The sequence below is a fragment of the Phyllobates terribilis genome, unplaced genomic scaffold (genome assembly GCF_046119375.1).
Source record: "Phyllobates terribilis strain yellow unplaced genomic scaffold, ASM4611937v1 Scaffold_5__5_contigs__length_657084704, whole genome shotgun sequence".
NCBI lineage: Eukaryota > Metazoa > Chordata > Amphibia > Anura > Dendrobatidae > Phyllobates > Phyllobates terribilis.
The window spans coordinates 129,170,433-129,193,157 of record NW_027362765.1 but is presented as its reverse complement, the minus strand read 5'-3'; the positions used below and the strand labels follow the sequence as shown (position 1 = coordinate 129,193,157).

Sequence of the window (22,725 nt, the reverse complement as noted above, 5' to 3'; positions counted from 1 at the left end):
CTGCACCCCATCTTGACTGAAAAAAAAAACAGAAATGTAGAAATTTTTGCAAATTTATTTAAAAAGAAAATCTGAAATATCACATGGTCATAAGTATTCAGACCCTTTGCTCAGTATTGAGTAGAAGCACCCTTTTGAGCTAGTACAGCCATGAGACTTCTATGGAATGATGCAACAAGTTTTTCACACCTGGATTTGGGGATCATCTGCCATTCTTCCTTGCAGATCCTCTCCAGTTCCCTCAGGTTTAATGGTGAACGTTGGTGGACAGCCATTTTCAGTTCTCTCCAGAACTGGACTCAACTCAGTTGGGTTTAGTTCAGGGCTCTGGCTGGGCCAGTCAAGAATGGTCACAGAGTTGTTCTGAAGCCACTCCTTTGTTATTTTTGCTGTGTGCTTAGGGTCATTGTCTTGTTGGAAGGTGAACCTTCGGCCAAGTCTGAGGTCCAGAGCACTCTGGAAGAGGTTTTCATCCAGGATATCTCTGTACTTGGCCGCATTCATGTTTCCTTCAATTGCAATCATTCGTCCTGTCCCTGCAGCTGAAAAACACCCCCATAGGATGATGCTGCCACCACCATGTTTCACTGTTGGGATTGTATTGGGCAGGTGATGAGCAGTGCCTGGTTTTCTCCACACATACCACTTAGAATTATCACCAAAAAGTTCTCTTTGTCTCCTCAGACCAGTGAATCTTATTTCTCATAGTCTGGGAGTCCGTCATGTGTTTTTGAGCAAACTCTGTGCAGGCTTTCATATGTCTTGCACTGAGGAGAGGCTTCCGTCGGGCCACTCTGCCATAAAGGCCCGACTGGTGGAGGGCTGCAGTGATAGTTGACTTTGTGGAACTTTCTCCCATCTGTTCTTCTCCCACGACTGCTCAGTTGGGCTGGACGGCCAGGTCTAGGAAGACTTCTGGTGGTCCCAAACTTCTTCCATTTAAGGATTATGGAGGCCACTGTGCTCTTAGGAACCTTGAGTAATGCAGAAATTCTTTTGTAACCTTGGCCAGATCTGTGCCTTGCCACAATTCTGTCTCTGAGCTCCTTGGGCAGTTCCTTTGAGCTCATGATTCTCATTTGGTCTGACATGCACTGTGAGCTGTGAGGTCTTATATAGACAGGTGTGTGCCTTTCCAAATCAAGTCCTATCCGTTTAATTAAACACAGCTCCAATGAAGGAGTAGAACCATCTCAAGGAGGATCACAAGGAAATGGACAGCATGTGACTTTGCAGCCATTTGGCAAATTCTAAAAAGTTAATCTTTTTTTCTCATTAATGTACACTCTGCACCCCATCTTGACTGAAAAAAACAGAAGTGTAGAAATTTTTGCAAATTTATTAAAAAAGAAAAGCTGAAATATCACATAGTCGTGTGTATGTATGGATATAGATTTTATATATCTATCTATCTAATCTATCTATCTATATATATATATATATATATATATATATATATATATAATCTATTTGTTTGCACTACTCACCCAACCCCCTTTCCTGGGGTACATTTGCTGTTGCCTGTAGTTTGATCTCGATATGACATATGCTACGTCAGTAACACAATGTGCTGAAGTCGAGCACAGTTGCTAATTAGAGCCATAGAATAAAGTTGTGCCCCTTGGCCAATATAAGTCCTCGAGTCATCCCTGTCTTCCAAGCTATGAAAACTTTTGTTTAACTTTTATTTTTGTTCCCAGGAAAGCTAGGTGAGAACGTTATGGCCAGAGGGCTCACCACATTTCCCAGACTCTTAAAAGTCAAACCTATTTACACTCCTTTTTGTTTCTGTAAAAATTTTCCTACCCCCCCCCTCCCAAAAAAAATTAAGTGAATGGCTACCACCTTGTTTCAGGGCCAGCATTCTGTGCATATACGAATCGTATTAATTTAACCTTTCTTGGAAATTCAGATTTCTGAAATGGAGCTCCAAAACTCCTATATAGACATAGTTTAGTCCAGAGCCTCTCATCTAGCCAAATCATACTTTGCACTGACGAGGGCCAACATCCCGAAACACCGTATCTGCAAATTGAGATTCTGATTCATATTGCACGACTTGTTAAAGGGTTGATAGTGACTTGTAGGATTGCTGCTTCCAATAGGTGGTGCTGTAGAGTTCAAGTCCTCTTTTTCTCTGAAGAGGCCATTTCCCTTTTAAATGATAAAATTCTCTCTCCCTGCAGCCACCACTAGAGGGAGCTTACAGCATATATATTGAGTTCTGTATGTAAACAGTATGCAGTGAGCTCCCTCTAGTGGTAACTGCAGGTAGTGAAAAATGTAAAATTGGAACTTTTTTTTTATGTTAATAAAACCTAATTACTATATAAATGGCTTACAGTTTTCTATGACAATTTCTTTCAAGATCTCTGTCAGCGACTAGAAAGACTTTCTTGTATGTTCAGTGGTCTTGGATAGTCCTTCTCTCAGTAGATACAGTTGTATCCAGTGTAGATAATGTGACCCACACAGCCTGAAACATTGCTGCAAAATTGCAGAGAGTTTTGTGCATTCAGTGCTGATGTGCTTAAAGGGATATTCTCATCTTCACAGTTGGTTAATGTCTGATAGCACTTTTACAATTTAACAATTATTAAAATTTGCAACTGCTCTTGCGATATTACTTTACTTTTTGTTTGTTTACAGCTGGTTGCTTAGGAGACCGACCACCACTGTGATCTAGCTTGTAAGCACTGCGCTGAAGCTGGCCGGGATTAGGAAGTAATGGTGCGCTCCAGCGAGCCTGCCCAATTTAAAAACAGTGTTTACAAGCTCAGTAGAAAAGCGCTTGTAGCGCTCTAGCTGTAGTGGTCGGTCTCCAAGGCAACAAGCTGTAAACAAAAGAAATGTAACGTATTAATATCTCAAGCATGGTTGCAAATTTTAATAAGCATTAAATTGCAAAATTGCTTGTTTTTACAAGAACTATTTCATAGTACCCATTTATGATGATGGCAATAACCCTTTAACTCGGGAGACTGGATAACATTGTAGAAAACCCTCAGCTCAGAATAGAACTAGTTACATATGCTCCTACATGGATGATTTAAAGGAAAAAAGATGTCTGTGGCCAGACATAAACGTAGTCATCATTTTCTGCTTTCAGGGTCACTGTCGGGTATCGCATGTTCTGACCTTACATAATTTCTTGTATACACGTTCTTACTTTCTGCTTGGATGCAGTGACTATGCTGCTGTTTACTTTTTACCATAGTGTCTCACTTGGCAGAGACGATCGTGTTTACCCCGGCGGCGCACAAGGCTCCCACATGTCTCATCTATAAATGGAAACCTTACCCTGCCTAGTCCTGCCCCACTGGGACCTACTATACATGCGAGTCTCGTTAGTGCTAGTTGTGGCTGACCCCCATGGTGTGCGGGAGGGGGAAGACCGGTACAGATTCCCTGCGGCGGGGTTACTGAGGAACAGCCTCAGTAGGAGCTATAATTGTGATATAGTAGTCACCCAGCTTTTCCAGGACCAGATATATACTTTTGTAAGAAGTTCCTTTATCTCCATGTGTAACTGTTCACATTGTACCATTAGTTACGTCCCACGGGCTATATATAAATGATGAACCGTGGCCGCTAGATAAGCCCATGTTTTGTTATGTGCGGCCCCCTCTGATCTGCATTTTCGTATAATCTTCATATCAGACGAATGGGGTCAGGGTGAAGGGTTTGCCATGAATTCCAGTGAAGTTGTGGAATTGCCCACGGTGTCATGGACACTTGCAGCAAGAGCCCTGGCTTAGGCCTATAAATACACATGGTGGGGGGGGAGCTTTACATTTATTATGTGAAATGAGCCATTCTTTAAAGGGGATCCTCATCCTACACAGGGGATCTCTATGACTGCAAATATATGCCCCCCCAAATATAGACCTTGTAAGAAAAGAATGACAGTTATCATTTGCGTTGTCCGTCATTCTTCTCTTACTGTGTCCATATTTGGGGGGTTTCTATTTGTTAGTCTTCCATTGAGACATGCCAAATTTATTTGAAGGTGTCCACCAGGAACAACTACAATGATATGGGTCTGTATAGAATACATGTGTGGTCCATATTAAGGGACCAATAAGGTGTCAAGCCCTTCTATATTTGATCATTGTTATGGCCTAGACATTTCATATATGTTTGCTGGTATTTGTCAAGCAGAGAATAATGAAAGTACATATGTATGTGTTTAACTTGGTTGCTATACTTCATATATATGCCCAACCTACCATTTTTTCTTAATCATAGTGAGGGTGAACATTAGGGTACTCAGGGTTACCGACGTTGAGCAGGAGCGCCATACCGTTTAACATTAGGGTGCCAACCTCCGCAGCAAGGTAGGGCAGAAGATGGTGTATATTGGGGCATTGCTAGTCCCCATTCATGCCCCACGTGTAATCTGTTGCTGATTATCCCCTGATGTTGTACCCATATTTTACCCCGTAAGTTTTTTTTTATGATTAATAATGGTTGATATACCTCATTTCTAAAACCCAAGTATTTACTTAGCACTTTGTTTACTTTATATTTGAAGTATTATTGGGGTGTTTATTAGGGCATTCAGGGAAATTGACAGTGAGCAGGGGGCACCATATCGTTAAATATTGGGGTGCCCACCTCCGCGATAGGATTAAGTGACTGCCAGGTATCCTTTAGGGCATTGTTATTCTTGCATATACCCTACGAAATATATATATATAAATAATATAGTACAGACCAAAAGTTTGGACACACCTTCTCATTTAAAGATTTTTCTGTATTTTCATGACTATGGAAATTGTACAATCACACTGAAGGCATCAAAACTATGAATTAACACATATGGAATTATATGCTTAACAAAAAAGTGTGAAACAACTGACAATATGTCTTATATTCTAGGTTCTTCAAAGTAGCCACCTTTTGCTTTGATGACTGCTTTGCACACTCTTGGCATTCTCTTGATGAGCTTCAAGAGGTAGTCACCGGAAATGGTTTTCACTTCACAGGTGTGCCCTGTCAGGTTTAATAAGTGGGATTTCTTGCCTTATAAATGGGGTTGGGACCATCAGTTGTGTTGTGCAGTAGTCTGGTGGATACACAGATGATAGTCCTACTGAATAGACTGTTAGAATTGTATTATGGCAAGAAAAAAGCAGCTAAGTAAAGAAAAACGAGTGGCCGTCATTACTTTAAGAAATGAAGGTCAGTCAGTCTGAAAAATTGGGCAAACTTTGAATGTGTCCCCAAGTGCAGTTGCAAAAACCATCAAGCACTACAAAGAAACTGGCTCACATGAGGACCGCCCCAGGAAAGGAAGACCAAGAGTCACCTCTGCTTCTGAGGATAAGTTTATCCGAGTCACCAGCCTCAGAAATCGCAGGTTAACAGCAGCTCAGATTAGAGACCAGGTCAATGCCACACAGAGTTCTAGCAGCAGACACATCTAAACAACAACTGTTAAGAGGAGACTTTGTGCAGCAGGCCTTCATGGTAAAATAGCTGCTAGGAAACCACTGCTAAGGACAGGCAACAAGCAGAAGAGACTTGTTTGGGCTAAAGAACACAAGGAATGGACATTAGACCAGTGGAAATCTGTACTTTGGTCTGATGAGTTCAAATTTGAGATCTTTGGTTCCAACCACCGTGTCTTTGTGCGACGCAGAAAAGGTGAACGGATGGACTCTACATGCCTGGTTCCCACCGTGAAGCATGGAGGAGGAGGTGTGATGGTGTGGGGGTGCTTTGCTGGTGACACTGTTGGGGATTTATTCAAAATTGAAGGCATACTGAACCAGCATGGCTACTACAGCATCTTGCAGCGGCATGCTATTCCATCCGGTTCGCGTTTAGTTGGACTATCATTTATTTTTCAACAGGACAATGACCCCACACACACCTCCAGGCTGTGTAAGGGCTATTTGACCAAGGAGGAGAGTGATGGGGTGCTACGCCAGATGACCTGGCCTCCACAGTCACCAGACCTGAGCCCAATCGAGATGGTTTGGGGTGAGCTGGACTGCAGAGTGAAGGCAAAAGGGCCAACAAGTGCTAAGCATCTCTGGGAACTCCTTCAAGATTGTTGGAAGACCATTTCCAGTGACTACCTCTTGAAGCTCATCAAGAGAATGCCAAGAGTGTGCAAAGCAGTCATCAAAGCAAAAGGTGGCTACTTTGAAGAACCTAGAATATAAGACATATTTTCAGTTGTTTCACACTTTTTTGTTAAGTATATAATTCCACATGTGTTAATTCATAGTTTTGATGCCTTCAGTGTGAATGTACAATTTTCAAAGTCATGAAAATACAGAAAAATCTTTAAATGAGAAGGTGTGTCCAAACTTTTTGTCTGTACTGTATGTATGATCATATTTTTTACGCTGAACCTATGTGTCAGTGTGCACGCGGGCAACCGAGCACTATCAATCAAGCTTAGGGCCAATGTGCCTCATGATAATGGTGAACAGGGCCCTTGGGTTTACTAAGGAAGCACTGAGGAACCCTGATTTACATATTAATCCTTTTATTTTTCTTCTTAACAGCAAAATCCGTAAAATCCATAGTACAGGCCAAGTTTTTATAGCTACTAAGTCCCCGATATGACTGTTCTAAGAGATTAATTGAAGATTTGGGGGGTAACAGACTTCCTTTAAAGTTCTTAAAGGGGCTGTCTGCACACTTTTCAATTTGGGTAATATGGGAATAGTGGGATTTATCTCTGATTGAAGGGGCTTTCTCATTTCAGTAAGTAATGGCCTACTACCATCACTGCTTTGTGACCCCGACGATCCTGGGAATGACGAGGCCTCAGTATTGTGTTCACTTTAGTATTTCCCACCACAGTGATGTTCCTGTGCCACCCGCTGAGGTAAAACCGTCAGCCATGCGCCCACTTCATGCTCTCGTCCCAAAGGTTGGACCACCCAGGGATCTTAGCAGCAGGCCAACTTCTGACATGGGAATGCCCCTTTCTGCAGATTTATGGCTTAGGAGGCTGGCAACCCATTGTGGAAGTTATACTTTTGGTAGTCACCCAAATTCATTCATTCTCTGTTTTTTCAAACAACTTTATAGAAACGGACGACCTGAAGATTTATACGTGGTGATTACCTCGCCTGTCTAATTGAAAACTCCTCGGGCAGGGTTGGTGTAAACAGCCGCCGAGGCGCTTGACATTACCGATAACCGGATCACGTCTGCTACATCTACTATTCCCTTCCGCTTGCCAGCCACAAAGATCTCTATTCTTTGTACGGATTGGCCCGGGGGAAATCTGTTTCTATTTTTCTGTTTTGTCTAAGATGTATTTTGGAGTTGTCACTTGCCCCCTCCCCATCCCCAACCATCTCCTCCCTGGGGAAATTAAAATGGCTGCCCCATTATAATAACACAGGTTGTCATGGATACCTTTGCTTGCAAACTATAGTGAGATATAAACTTTTACAAAATAAAATATCGTTTTATGGGGGGAAAAAAGCAAAAGATGGTGAAGACGACGAATCTTAATGCGATTGCCTTCAGGGGATTTTTACTAGGCGCTCGCTGGTTGACGCATCGCAGCGGGCGGCCGATCCAGTGTTCACCACTTTGTTCCAGATAAAAGTTCCAGATCAGCAGTGACTCTGAGAGCTCAGAACTCTCTTAAAGGGACATGCTTAAATATTTAAAGGAATTGCATTTTTTTTGCGATTGTCTAATTTGTTCCTATTTTGAGCCAGGAATTAATGGGTCATTAATTAGGTGTAAAAAACCCAAACAAACTGATCTTCATTAACCCACCTTGGGTTTAGTTCTGTGTCTCCAGCACTGCCCCATCTCTGTAGTTTGGCGCTGCAGTCAATCATGGAGCTCAGCAGCTCGTGCTGTCAACATCGGTGATTTGTTGCAGCGCTGCTGACATGACGACGTTACCACTGCAGCTAATTTACAGAGAACCAGACAGCGGCAGAGACACAGCACATAACCTGGGAAGGGTAAGTAAAGCTCAGGTTTTCTTTTCTTTTTATGGGGAAAAAGTTTGATAAAAAGGATAAAGCCTTTAAGCTCCCTCTGAGGTCTCCCCTAAAATTGACCAGAAATGCCACTTTTATTCAAATCTGAATAAACCATGTTTTTGTGGTTCAATTTACTGACAGTGCCATTGAAAGCAGGAATGTTTGGAGGTATGCCTTAAAGAGATTGTACACGATTACCAAAAAAATAACAGCTTTCTCCCCAAAACAGTGCCACACCTTGGTCCCCAGGATGTGTACGGTATTGCAGCCCACCTCCATTCACTTTAATGGAGCCAAGCTGGAAAACACAACTACCGGACAGAAATGGTGCTGACTTTGGCAGAAACCTCCATGCTCTCATAGAGGGTGGGGACAGATATTGATTCCATTATTGATCCCTGAGCTGTCTATATCTTAAGTATGGCATTTTATCATGAATTTTGGGTACACCTCATCCTCTTTCTTTTCCAGTTGCAGTGGGTGTGAGGTGGGAGTTCTCCCAGACGTCGCCCCCCCCGCAGGAGGATCGAGCCGTGAAGAAGATGCAGTAACCGTCTGGATAGTTGGAACCGCAGCAGAGAAGGATGAACAGCGAGGAGGAGTTTTTTGATGCCGTCACAGGTAAATAGAGGTCACGTCTGAGGTGACATGTTGGTGTGACAGGTGAAAAAGATCAGCGGTGTTAAACCGCACATCACGATGCTGAAGATTTACTGGAAACTGTAGCGTAGAATTTCCCCTGGGACATGGTGCAGATATATCTTGGGCTATAAAGATGTGTCCCAGGGATCGATTTCTTTTTCGCATTTACTAAAATTTAGAGATTTCTGGTGGCAGATCCCGTTGAATGTCAGGATGCATCTGCAGTCTAAAGGCCTAAAGGATTGGGCAGATCTGAAGGTTACTTGTTGTTTGGCCCCAACATAAGCGGCAACACACTGGAACGCCGCTTATCCCCTTCACTGAAATAACATGCAAGATGGTGCAGAGGAGAGACAGCAGATTGCGTGTACACTTGTTTACTTTTTGCTATTACGTAACCCCTAATTGATCGCGGTGTGGTGTTTTGACAGCGGCTCTTCAGACGACTCTTTCTGATGGAGCTTCAGAGGAAGATTGTAGTGCCAGGCAATGTAAAGAGCCAGTGTTCAGGCTGTTGCAAACAGCTTTGGGCATCGGACACTGACCAGATACCAATAAAGTTTGTGTCTGATCATTAAACCCCTTAGATGCCATGGTACTGTTTGACAAAGGGCCTTGTCATTGATGCATATGGCTTCCTTTGGTACATTTCCTTTAAAAAAGCGCTCCATCCATTTTTTTTTTTTTTTGCAAATATAATGTTATTTCCCACTGTTTATTTAATCCCACCTCAGTTCCATCCATAGCAACCAATCATAGGGTCTCATTTTGTATCCTGTTTTTGACAAATGAAAGCAGCGCTGTGATTGGTTACTTTTTCTGTTTGCCCAGATTTATCAAACTGTCTGTTATTTCTGCTTTAATAAGAGAGCAATGATAGTAGGTGAGACCATCAGAGGTTACATCATAAAGGATACACCGAGACAGCTGTATCCATCACATGAGATATCCCGACACTGCTGTATACATAGTCACATAGGAGACTGCGGTGTACACATCACAAAGAATACACTTAGATGACTATATATACATTACATAGGTGACACAGAGACTGCTGTATGTACATCACATAAGATACACCAAGACGGCTGAATGTACCCCACATAGGAGACACTGAGGCTCTGCTGTGCATACATCACATAGGATACACTGGGGCTGCTGTATATGCATCACATAGGATACACTGGGTCTGCTGTATATGCATTACATAGGATACACAGGGGCTGCTGTATATGCATTACATAGGATACACAGGGGCTGCTGTATATGCATCACATAGGATACACAGGGGCTGCTGTATATGCATCACATAGGATACACAGGGGCTGCTGTATATGCATCACATAGGATACACAGGGGCTGCTGTATATGCATCACATAGGAGACACTGAGGCTGCTGTATGTACATCACATAGGAGATACTGGAGCTGCTGTATATACAGCGGTGTGAAAGTGTTTTCCCTCTTCCTGACTTCTTATTCTTTTGAATGTTTGTCACGCTTTAAATGTTTCAGATCACTAAACAAATTTTAATATCAGACAAAGATAACACACGTAAACACAAAATGCAGTTTTTAAATAAAGGTCTTTATTATTAAGGGAAAAAGAAATCCAAACCTATAGAGCCCTGTGTGAAAAAGTGATTGCCCCCCCCTTAATTTATGTTATAACTGTGGTTTATCACATCTTTGGGAAGCGGAGTTCAATTTCCCTAGCCACACACAGGCCGGATTACTGCCACACCTGTTCTCAATCAAGAAATCATTTAAATAAGACCTGCCTGACAAAATGAAGTAGACCAAAAGATCCTCAAAAGCTAGACCTCATTCTGCGATCCAAAGAAATTCAGGAACAAATAAGAAACAAGTAATTGAGATCTATCAGTCTGGAAAAGGTTATAAAGCCATTTCTAAAGTTTTGGGACTCCAGTGAAACCACAGTGAGAGCCATTATCCACAAATGGTGAAAACATGGAACAGCGGTGAACCTTCCCAGGAGTGGTCGGCCGACCAAAATTACTCCAAGAGCGCAGAGACGACTCATCCAAGAGGTCACAAAATACCCCACAACAACATCCAAAGAACTGCAGGCCTCACTTGCCTCAGTTAAGGTCAGTGTTCATGACTCCACCATAAGAAAGAGACTGGGCAAAAATGTCATGCATGGCAGAGTTCCAAGGCGAAAACCACTGCTCAGCAAAAAGAACATAAAGGCTCGTCTCAGTTTTGCCTGAAAACATGTTGATTCTCGCCAAGACTTTTGGGAGAATACTCTGTGGACTGACGAGACAAAAGTTGAACTTTTTGGAAGGTGTATGTCCCATTACATCTGGCGTAGAAGTAATACAGCATTTCAGAAAAGGAGCATCATACCAGCTGTAAAATATGGTGGTGGTAGTGTGATGGTCTGGGGCTGTTTTGCTCCTTCAGGACCTGGAATACTTGCTTTGGTAAATGGAACCATGAATTCTGCTGTCTACCAAAAAATCCTGAAGGAGAATATCCAGCCATCTGTTTGACCTCAAGCTGAAGCACACTTGGGTTATGCAGCAGGACAATGATCCTAAACACACCAGCAAGTCCACCTCTGAATGGCTTAAGAAAAACAAAATGAAGACTTTGGAGTGGCCTAGTCAAAGTCCTGACCTTAATCCGATTGAGATGATGTGACATGACCTTAAAAAGGCGGTTCATGCTCGGAAACCCTCCAATGTGGCTGAATTACAACAATATTGCAAAGATGAGTGGCCAAAATTCCTCCAGAGCGTTGTAAAAGACTCATTGCTGTTATCCCAAACGCTTGATTGCAGTTGTTGCTGCTAAGGGCGGCCCAACCAGTTAATAGGTTTAGGGGGCAATCACTTTTTCACACAGGGCCCTGTAGGTTTGTATTCCTTTTTCCCTTAATGATAAAGAGCTTCATTTAAAAACTGCATTTTGTGTTACCTTTGTCTAATATTTAAATTTGTTTTGTGATCTGAAACATTTAAGTGTGACAAACCTGCAAAATAATAAGAAATCAGGAAGGGGGAAAACACTTTTTCACACCACTGTAACTACATAGGGTCCACTGAGGCTGCTGTATATAACTATATAGGATACACTGGGGCTGCTATATACATCACATAGGAGACACTTGGGCTGCTGTATATATAGTTGAAACCAGAAGTTTACATACACTATATAAAAAGACACATCTGCATGTTCTTCTCAATATCTGACATGAAATCAGAATAAACCTTTCCCGTTTTATGTCAGTTAGGATTACCATAAGTTTTAATATTTCCCAAATGCCAGAATAATGAGAGAGCATGTTTTAATGTATTTTTATTACTTACTGCAAAGTCAAAAGTTTACATACACTAAGATTACTATGCCTTTAAACAGTTCTGGACTGCCCATAGGATGATGTCATGTGTTTGGAAGCTTCTGATATAGTTTTTTTTGCAACATCTGAGTTAGACACAACTGTGGATGTTTTTAATGCACACCTGAAACACACTGCTTCTTTGTGTAGCATCATGGGAAAGTCTAAAGAAATCAGCCAAGATATCAGGGAGAGAATTGTGGACTTGCACATGTCTGGCTCATCCTTGGGTACAATTTCAAGATACCTGAAGGTGCCTCGATCATCTGTACAAACAATTATACGCAAGTACAAACCAGATGGGAATGTCCAGCCATCATACTGCTCAGGAAGGAGACAGGTTCTGTGTCCTAGAGATGAATGTGCTTTGGTCCGACGTGTATATCAACCCAAAGGCAAAAAGCAAAAGAACTTGTGAAGATGATGGTGGAAGCTGGTAAGATTGTGCCAATAACCACAATGAAACGAATACTGTATCAGCATGGGCTGAAAGGCCACTTTGCCAGGAAGAAACCATTTCTCCAAAAGAAACACAAAAAGCCAGATTAATGTTTGCAAATGCACACCGGCACAAAGACCTTAATTTTTGGAGATATGTCTTGTGGTCCGATGAAACGAAAATGTAACTTTTTGGGCATAATGACCATCGTTACATTTGGAGGAAAAAGGGAGACGCTTGGAAGCTTAAGAACACCATCCCAGCTGTGAAACACGGGGGTAGCAGCATCATGTTGTGGGGTTGTTTTACTGCGGAAGGGACTGGTGCACTTCACAAAATAGATGGCATCATGAGAAAAGAAGATTATGTGGCAATACTGAAGAAACATCTCAAGACATCAGCCAGGAAGTTAAAGCTTGGGCGGAAATGGGTCTTCCAAGTGGACAATGACCCGAAGCATACTGCCAAAATGGTAACAAAGTGTCTTAAGGATAGCAAAGTCAATGTTATGGAGTGGCCATCACAAAGCTCTGATCTCAATCCTATTGAAAATTTATGGGCAAAGCTGAAAAGGCGGTTGCAAGCAAGACGACATACAAACCTGGATCAGTTACACCAGTTTTGTCAGGAGGAATGGGCCCAAATTCCAACCAACTATTGTGAGAAGCTTGTGGAAGGATATCCCAAACGTTTGACCCAAGTCATTCAGTTTAAGGGCAATGGTACCAAATACTAATGAAATGTATGTAAACTTTTGACTTTGCAGTAAGTAATAAAAATGCCTTAAAACATTCTCTCTCTCATTATTCTAGCATTTGGCAAATATTAAAAATTATGGTAATCCTAATTAACCCAAAACGGGAAAGGTTTATTCTGATTTCATGTCAGATATTGAGAAAAACATGCAGATGTCTTTTTATATAGTGTATGTAAACTTCTGGTTTCAACTGTATATCACATGGGATACATGTAATCTGCTGTATATGCATCACATAAGAAACACGTAAGCTGCTGTATATGCATCACATAGGATACACGTAAGCTGCTGTATATGCAACACATAGGATACATGTAAGCTGCTGTATATACATCACATTGAATACACTGAAATTTCTGTACATACGTCACATGAGACTCTTCTCTGTACATCACATAGATTACACTGAGACTCTTCATCATGGGAAATGTAGTTGGAATTAGGATACCATTTTGGAGTGCAAGACTGACTGAGGATGTCAGGCAACCCTTACATGGCACATCAACTACAATAGGTAAAGACAAGGGACGTACCAGAACATCTATATAATTTAATAATGGCTTGTGCTTGGAGTTTTGTTTGTGTTGCTGGGTGCTTCTTTATGAATGCAGCATATTTATAAATCCTGCAAATTGATGTTTGTACCTAAGGAAGTAGGTTCTCCTACAATTCTATGTTAGTCTCCTCTATGTGAAATTGACCCATGGTCCTGCTCATCTTAAGCCTCCTGGTTCATGAGTACTATTCCACATTTACAGAGTCATATACAGGCAGAGCCGCCGGAAAGAAGGGGGGACATCACTCTGCAAAATTCTCAAAACCGATTTGCCTTCCAGGGTCCATGAAAAGCTACATGATATGTGAGCCACCGTCGTACAATAATGGTTTCAATTTGAGAATGACACTCAGCAGGTCCTAGAATATTGAGAGTTATAGTCTGGGGGCCACTGGTCACTGTCCATAGCTTTTATGACTATTCTGCAGTGACTAGACCCTATCAGTTGATGTGAAGCTCCGGGGGAGGCCCCTCTGAAAAATGAGTAACAGGGCTCTACACTGGCTGTACTTGACAGGGTACTTCCCAAAGAATGGTGCTCACCTTATTAGTTTGTGTTGAAGCACAACAACCTACGTGTTTTTCTTGGAAGAGATCCTTTGAATGCTGCAACCACGTGCGATTGCGATTTGGATCATCCAAACCTGGTTTGAAAGAAAAATTTGGATAAGACTCCAAGAATGTTATGCTTTTCCAATACACAAATGTCTAATCAGGTACATTGCTTCAGTCCCTTATTGGCCAAATAGATAACGCGTTTCGCGCTGTTTGTACCTCTTCTTCAAATCAACATTGACCTTGTGCAGTCCAACTATTTATACACAACTTTTAAGGCGCCAAAAGGTGAAGGTTAACCTATCACAGTAGATAATTCATAAAGCACAGACCTCTTATAAACAATATCAGCACAATATTAATAATATCTGATCTCCATTGGTGCATTGTTCCTTATGTTGTGTAGAGAAGACGTCATAAATGACCGGATAATCTCATTGGCATCACTACCAGGCTTTTCAGAATTGGCCGGTGCCATCTTGGTTGGCGGTAGATGGAACATTACACCGTTGAGTCTCCTTCGTCCATGCTTCTGTAATCAGCGTCAGTACTGCCCTTTCCAGAGTGGGGGCCATATTAGACATGGCTAGGGGGGCGCGGTACTAAACAGTGGCTCTACATAGTCATGTCCACTGAGTTCACCATAAAATGTCCATGCACCCGGGCATCTTGGATACAGTAAATGTTTTGTTCCTTGTGGATGATGAACATGTGATGTAGTTTATCTTTTGGAGTTGAGGTGCCAAGAATTCCATAGTGCAATGTGGGCCTGTCAGGACGTTTTCTCTACACAACAAAAGAAATAATGCAAGTGAAGCACCAAAGGAAGCCAGACATTTTTAGTTAGATTAAAGGGAATCTGTCAGCTGGATTTTATCTTCCAAACTATTAATATGAGCAAGTAGCTCTTGCAAAGAACTCCATCCTTACCTTTAGCTAGCCAGTCCATTCCTCCGTTACCGAGAAATTTCTGTCAATGCACAAATGATGCTGAAGTGCTCCCCATGTGACAAAGCACTTGCCAAGCTTTTACCGCTCCGGCTCTATTCCTCGCCCAGTGCCGCCTTCTCCTATTCTACGGACAGCTCTTTTGTAAAGCCGGAGAAGGCGGCACTGGGGGAGGAATAGAGCTGGAGAGACAGACGTTTTGGAAATTGCATCAAGAGTGCTTATATGTCCAGTGATTTTTCGGTATCGGAAGAACGGTCTGGCTTGCTAATTGTGTGTGCGGACTTGTCTTTGCAAAGAGTCATACAGAACATGCACATATAAACAGTTTGGTGACAGAGTATCTATAAATGATTCTAATATACACTGCTCAAAAAAATAAAGGGAACACTCAAATAACACATCCTAGATCTGAATGACTGAAATATTCTCATTGAATACTTTGTTCTGTACAAAGTTGAATGTGCTGACAACAAAATCACACAAAAATCATCAATGGAAATCAAATTTATTAACCAATGGAGGCCTGGATTTGGAGTCACCCCCAAAATTAAAGTGGAAAAACACACTGCAGGCTGATCCAACTTTGATGTAATGTCCTTAAAACAAGTCAAAATGAGGCTCAGTATTGTGTGTGGCCTCCACGTGCATGTATGACCTCCCTACAACGCCTGGGCATGCTCCTGATGAGGTTGTGGATGGTCTCCTATGGGATCTCCTCCCAGACCTGGACTAAAGCATCCGCCAACTCCTGGACAGTCTGTGCTCAATCGTATTCAGGTCTGGGGAACGGGCAGGCCAGTCCATAGCTTCAATGCCTTCATCTTGCAGGAACTGCTGACACACTCCAGCCACATTAGGTCTGGCATTGTCCTGCATTAGGAGGAACCCAGGGCCAAACGCACCAGCATATGGTCTCACAAGGGGTCTGAGGAGCTCATCTCTGTACCTAAAGGCAGTCAGGCTACCTCTGGCGAGCACATGGAGGGCTGTGCTGCCCTCGAAAGAAATGCCACCCCACACCATTACTGACCCACTGCCAAACCAGTCATGCTGAAGGATGTTGCAGGCAGCAGATCGCTCTCCACGGCGTCTCCAGACTCTGTCACGTCTGTCACATGTGTGAACCTGCTTTCATCTGTGAAGAGCACAGGGCGCCAGTGGCGACTTTGCCAGTCATGGTGTTCTGTGGCAAATGCCAAGCGTCCTGCACGGTGTTGGGCTGTGAGCACAACCCCCATCTGTGGACGTCGGGCCCTCATACCACCCTCATGGAGTTGGTTTCTAACAGTTTGTGCAGAAACATGCACATTTGTGGCCTGCTGGAGGTCATTTTGCAGGGCTCTGGCAGTGCTCCTCCTGTTCCTCCTTGCACAAAGGCGGAGGTTGCGGTCCTGCTGCTGGGCTGTTGCCCTCCTACCGCCCCCTGCACGTCTCCTGGTGTACTGGCCTGTCTCCTGGTAGCGCCTCCAGCCTCTGGACACTACGCTGACAGACACCGCAAACCTTCTTGCCACAGCTCGCATTGATGTGCCATCCTGGATGAGCTGCACTACCTGAGCAACTTCTGTGGGTTATAGAGTCCGTCTCTACCACGAGTGTGAAAGCACAACCAACATTCAAAAGTGACCAAAACATCAGCCAGAAAGCATTGGTACTGAGATATGGTCTGTGGTCCCCACCTGCAGAACCACTCCTTTATTGAGTGTGTCTTGATAATTGCCAATAATTTCCATCTATTGTCTATTCCATTTGCACAACAGCATGTGAAATTGATTGTCAATCAGTGTTGCTTCCTAAGTGGACAGTTTGATTTCACAGAAGTTTGATTTACTTGGTGTTATATTCTGTTGTTTAAGTGTTCCCTTTACTTTTTTGAGCAGTGTTATTAAAAATGTATTCACCCCACAATGTAAATTTAGCTTATCAATATTTACAAACTTTGTGCGGTTGGTTTATTGCAAGTCAAATGAGAACAATGTACGTAGCTCAAAATAACTAATTTAACAAGTGTTTTCTCAAAATTCAACACAAAAGGATACTTTTACTGAATACTCCAGTCTCAGAATTACTCACCCTTTTCATGACAAGCGTCCTTTGTACTTAGTAGAGAACCTCTTGGCTGTGATGCATGGCGAGACACCATCTTTTGGAAGTGCTCCTGAGAAATCTTAGCCAATTCTCATTGGCAATGGCGACCAGTTAAATAATATTCTTGTGTTTTGCTGCTGTACTTGCTTTCTTCAAATCCTACCAAAAATGTTCTATGTGGTTTGTGTCGCGTTGCTAGGACGGTCACTTGGGTCTTCCTGGACTTCCTCTAAAAATAAGCCTTGGTGGGATCATTGTCCTGTTGGAAGGTCCAATAACACCCAAAACCTCAGCTTCCTCACAAAGGCATGGTGTTTTCTCCTAAGATTTCATGATGCATGATTGAATCCATCTTGTCCTCCGTACGCTGCAGATTTCGAGTACCAGAGGAAGCAGAGCAATCCCAGAGTGTCACCGAGCCCCTGCCATGCATCACTGTAGGCATCACCGAGCCCCTGCAATGGTCCACTGTAGGCATCACCGAGCCAACTGCCATTGTTCACTGTAGGCATCACAAAGCCCTGCCATGGTCCACTGTAGGCATCACCAAACCACCATCATTGTTCACTGTAGGCATCGCCGAGCCCCGGCCATGCGTCGGTGTAGGCATCGTGTTCTTTTCAGTGTATATTTCATTCCTCCTCCTCCAGACTTACTGCTGCTTCAGAAGCTCGAAAAGTACCAGTTTTGTTTCACTGCTCCATAGAACAGAAACCCAAAATGTCTGTGGGTTATTTTTATGGTTGTGAACAAATTTTCTTGCTTTTGGGTCTGTAGAAGTGTATGTTTGGTTGTTCAGGCCTGGAGACCTTCAATGTTTAGTACGCGCCTCACTGAGCAAACCGAAACATCAATGTCTGCTGCCACCAAATCTCATTACAGGTGTTTAGTTGTCACTCAAGGGTTTTTGAGCAACTGCACTTAAGAAATCTGGTGACCGCTTCATCTTTCTGCCACGTCCAGGTATTGTACAAAGTTCCTATAACTTGGGACTTACCAACTCTGCTTCCATCTGTATCTCTAGGGACACACAAAAGGCATTGAATCTTTTTGTATACTTTTTCTTTTTTTGTGGCAAAGCAATGATATCTTTGCTTTACTTTTTCACTACTCTCTTGGTGTGGCCATATTTCTAGCATTTTAGAGTTGAGCAAAAAGATTAAAGCACATTGGTCCAGCAGCCAAGTTGGTCGTTTATGGCCAGTGGTTCAGAGGCTTACGAACCTCCTTGCGGGGTCCTGCGAATCTTTTTGCTCAGCTCTACAAACACTGATTCAAACGTCACAGAACAAGCCCCTAGCCAGTCCACGTAGTTAATGTGCTTTATCTCACACTCTTAATTAAACCTTTGATTATTACATAAGACAAGTGTGTGCTGTACGCAGTTTTAGGATAGGGCCAGATAGTGCAGCAGCGGACGAAGCTCTGCCCACTCACAATTGGACATAGCAGTGGGCTGACTTTTGGCAACTGTAACATCCCGAAATGCGTGATCAGTTTTGCAAATGAAGGATTGAAGCTACATGTCTGTTTGGACATCTATCTATTGGAAAACAGTTTTCTGGTGGTTTTAATCTGCTTTTTGCTTCAGCTTGTCCATTATGTGTCAGATGGGCCTTTGGACCCATTTGGGCTGTACTTGCACCACCTCTGCACCCCTTATAGCTTTCCCCCGGTCTATAGAGGATGACTGCTTTCCATAAACGGCTTTGTGTTTTCTATACTGCCGTATTCATGAATCCACTCCCCTTCAGCAGAAGAAGGGTTAATCTGTGTCTGCAGATCTTGGCTAATAACCCAGTTGTGTGGCGGTGAGGGGAGGGAAGTATCTCCGAGCACGGGATGAGCCACCCCGAGTGTTGCACATGTTAACAGGTTACTAAATGTTATGCGCTGTCACCTGCCTATTCCAAGCCGCTTGGGTTCCTCATTAAGTGAGTACACCCTGTCATTCTGCTTCGTTGTTTTCCTTGCGTTGACAGAAATGTTAGCACATCGTAAGTAGCCAACACACAAATCAGCCTAAAACAACATTGCTGATGCAAATTTCCTTAAAATCTCTTAACTCGTGAATTGAATTGTTTCCAGGAGGAGTAATAGAGGAACAATATATTGTGTTCCTACATAGTCAAACTTTGTGGTTTTGGTAGTAAGTTGGGACTCTCCCCACCTAAAGCCGGTAGTAAAACTGACACTTTGCACCATTCACAGTAGTAAGCAGAAGTTTTAGGCAGGTGTGGGAAAAAATGCTACAAAGTAAGAATGATTTCCATAATATAAGAGATAATAATAGTTGTTGGTTTTTTTTTTTTAATCAAAATGCAAAGTGAATGAAAAGCGAAATCTAAATCACCTCAATATTTAGTTTTGACCGTCTTTTACGCATCAATTCTTCTAGGTACACTTTTACACAGTCAGAGAGATGTTGTAGTATTATAGTCAGGTGTTGGATTAATCATTTATCCCAAACAGGGGATAATGATCATCATTTTCATATGTAGGTTGAAGCACAATCATTAACTGATACTGAAACCGCTGTGTATGAGATTAAAAACTACACCCAAACTCTGCTATAAAGGTGAGGTTGTGTAAGACCGTTTCATGTCACAGGTCATACACCATGGTAAGATTCAGCAAAACAACAAGACACAAGGTAGTTACACTGCATCAGCAAGGTCTCTCCCAGGCAAGGATTTCAAAGCAGAGAACCATAGACGCAGTGGTTGGTCAAGGAAACTTTGTGCCGCAGATGAAAGACACATCATGCTTACTTCCCTTCAAAATCCAGCAGTTCCATCAACTTAGACCTAACAACTTCCAGTAGGACCCAGCTACACACATCTACTGTTTGGAAAATTCAGGCCAGAAGTGGTCTTCATGGAGAAGAATTGCAGTTGAAAAGCCATATCTTTTTCATATAAACTAAGGGAAGAGACTCCACTATACCTGGAAAACATAAGAAGTTTAGTGCAGAAAAATGGCAGCAGGTGCTCTGGACTGATGAGTCAAAATGTGAAATATTTGGTTGTATCAGAAGGCAGTTTGTTCACAGAAGGGCTGAGAGCAACAATAAGGAGTGTCTGCAGGATCTGCACTTCAGCAAATGGACTTGGGGATTTGGTCAGAATAAATGGTGTCCTCAATACTGAGAAATACAGGCAGATACTTATCCATCATGTAAAACCATCAGAGCGGCGTCTGATTTGGCTCCAAATTCATTTTACTGCCGGACAATGACCCCAAACATTCAGCCAATGTCATTAAAAATGATCCTCTGCATAAAGAACAAGGAGTCCTGGAGCTGATGATACGGCCCCACAGAGCCCTGATTTCAACATCATTGGGTCTGTGTGGGATTACATGAAGAGACAGAAGGGTTTGCACAAGCGACATCCACAGAAGATCTGTGGTTAGTTCTCCAAGATGTTTGGAACAACCTCCCTCCTTTCAAAAACTGCGTGCAAGTACAAGTGAACCTAGAAGAACTGATGGTGTTTTGAATACAAAGGTGTCACACCAAACATTGATGTGATTTAGATTTCTTTTGTTCATTCACTATGCATTTTGTTTATTGTTAAAAATTAACTATTATCACTTCTATTTTTTAACTCATTTTTACTTTGCAGCTTTTTTTCCACACCTGTCTAAGACATTGGCACCGTACTGTATATATATTATGATCTATCCGTCCACCTCTGGGTCACTGTTTTCTCCTTTGTTCCCATGATTCCTTTATTTCTCCCATTGATGGATAATTTGTTTTCCTCTTCAGTTTTTCCATTTCCTCTGAATGTTCATTTCTCGAGCCTTTCTTCTTGCCCTGCTCTGCCCCCTGTGCCCGCCTCCTCCTCCCCTATAGTTTGTATGTGTTTGTAGCTGTTTATCCGCTGGCAGACAGGCGTACAAGGCGGCGGTGGTGGAATTATTCCCGACACATTATCATGTACATGTATTCAGCAGAAGGGGCTGCCCTTTCAGGTCTTGTCAGCAAATGCAAAATAGATAATAAATGAATAAATAAATGAGCTGTTTTGCATCCGCTGAAGGTTCTGCCAGCTCCAGTGTATGCCCCTGTATTTTAGGTTTACTTTTCTACAAACAACCCCAAGAACAGTGGGTAATATCACACGTAGGCCTGTAGAGCAGTGCCCCCGCCAAGATATGTGTTGGCACTACTCGAGTAATGGTATAGTCAAATGGGTACTTCCCCAGAACTTGGGGTAAGCGTTTAGGCAATGTGTGGGGTCTTAACTATTCATCAGAACGAGCCAATCCTAGATGCCCGCAGAGCTCAATTGGCACAACACAATGCTTGACATAATCTGAATGTTATAAGTTGGCACCACAGGGTAATCTGATTTGGTAGATATTGTTTGGTATGATCTGTTTAGGCTTAGTAGATGTAGCAGAGCACAGATTGTCATTCCTGTAAATCTCTCTGCTTGAATTAACCATGGGCTTATCTGCAGTCTTATGCAAAACGACAGGTAACCTCTTGTATTATCATGCCAATTGGATACTTGTCCTCAGTACAACTAGCATACACTATGCTCCTGCATCTAACAAGTTGGGCTCTGCTGCATGTGGCTGGCCCCTGATGCGTCTAATCTATACATATATTGTGCTCCATTGCTCTGCCTGTCCGGGGTTAATTTTATGGTAATATGTCCTCTCTTTTTGGTTATTAGAGGATAACAAGGAAATCCCTCTGCCATCAGGAGAAGAAAAATGATTTCTGGGGAGCTGATTTACCAAAGTAGCAGAATTGAGTTAGGCTATGTTCACACTTGGTGTTCTTTTTGCTGCATTTTTTTTTGATGCAGCCAAAACCTGCTTTCTTAGCAGTAAAGACAAAGCTCACGTTTTGCAGCGTTTTTTATGTTTGTTTTTTTTGGTTCTGATTACATGTGGTTATCCACAGTACGTGTTTCATAGTGTTAGCATTATTTACCAAAAATGTACGTTGTGTTTCTGCTGAATTTTTTTCACTTTCTGATTACTTTCTATGGGTGAAAGAATTGATTTGCTGATTTAAAAAACGCATCAGTCAAAAATAAAAAAATCAGGCCTGTGGATGAGGTCTCTGAAATCTCATAGCTTTTGCCAGTACGTTAAAAAGCAGTTTCCATTTGCATAAAAAAAAAAAAAAAAAAACTGCATGTGAACATAGCCTTAGTCACTTGGCACAACCTATAAATTTACATAGGACTGCAGCTATGGCATTACCTTGCGTCTGTAGGTTTTCCTGGTATACAAGTGAATCCGTTCACTCATTCAGCTCTGCTACATCGGTATATCTAATCCACATTACTCAGTGCATCTGCCTTTATGACGATATCCCAGAGCTGTTAGTGAAATACAATAATGCAGTGAAAGTTCAGTCCATGCAATTACAGAG

The 22,725-nt window shown here is 42.4% G+C and overlaps 1 protein-coding gene across 2 annotated transcripts in view; it reads left to right on the top strand.

Annotated features, from left to right (window-relative positions):
- Positions 1-22,725, top strand: part of OSBPL2 (oxysterol binding protein like 2) — a 104,441-nt gene that overhangs the window by 36,006 nt on the left and 45,710 nt on the right. For both annotated transcript variants that reach the window (XM_073682993.1, XM_073682994.1), the window contains exon 2: positions 8,445-8,594. In XM_073682993.1, the coding sequence (XP_073539094.1) occupies positions 8,558-8,594 (37 nt within the window). In that variant the 5' untranslated portion in view covers positions 8,445-8,557. The remainder of the gene's footprint in view (positions 1-8,444; positions 8,595-22,725) is intronic.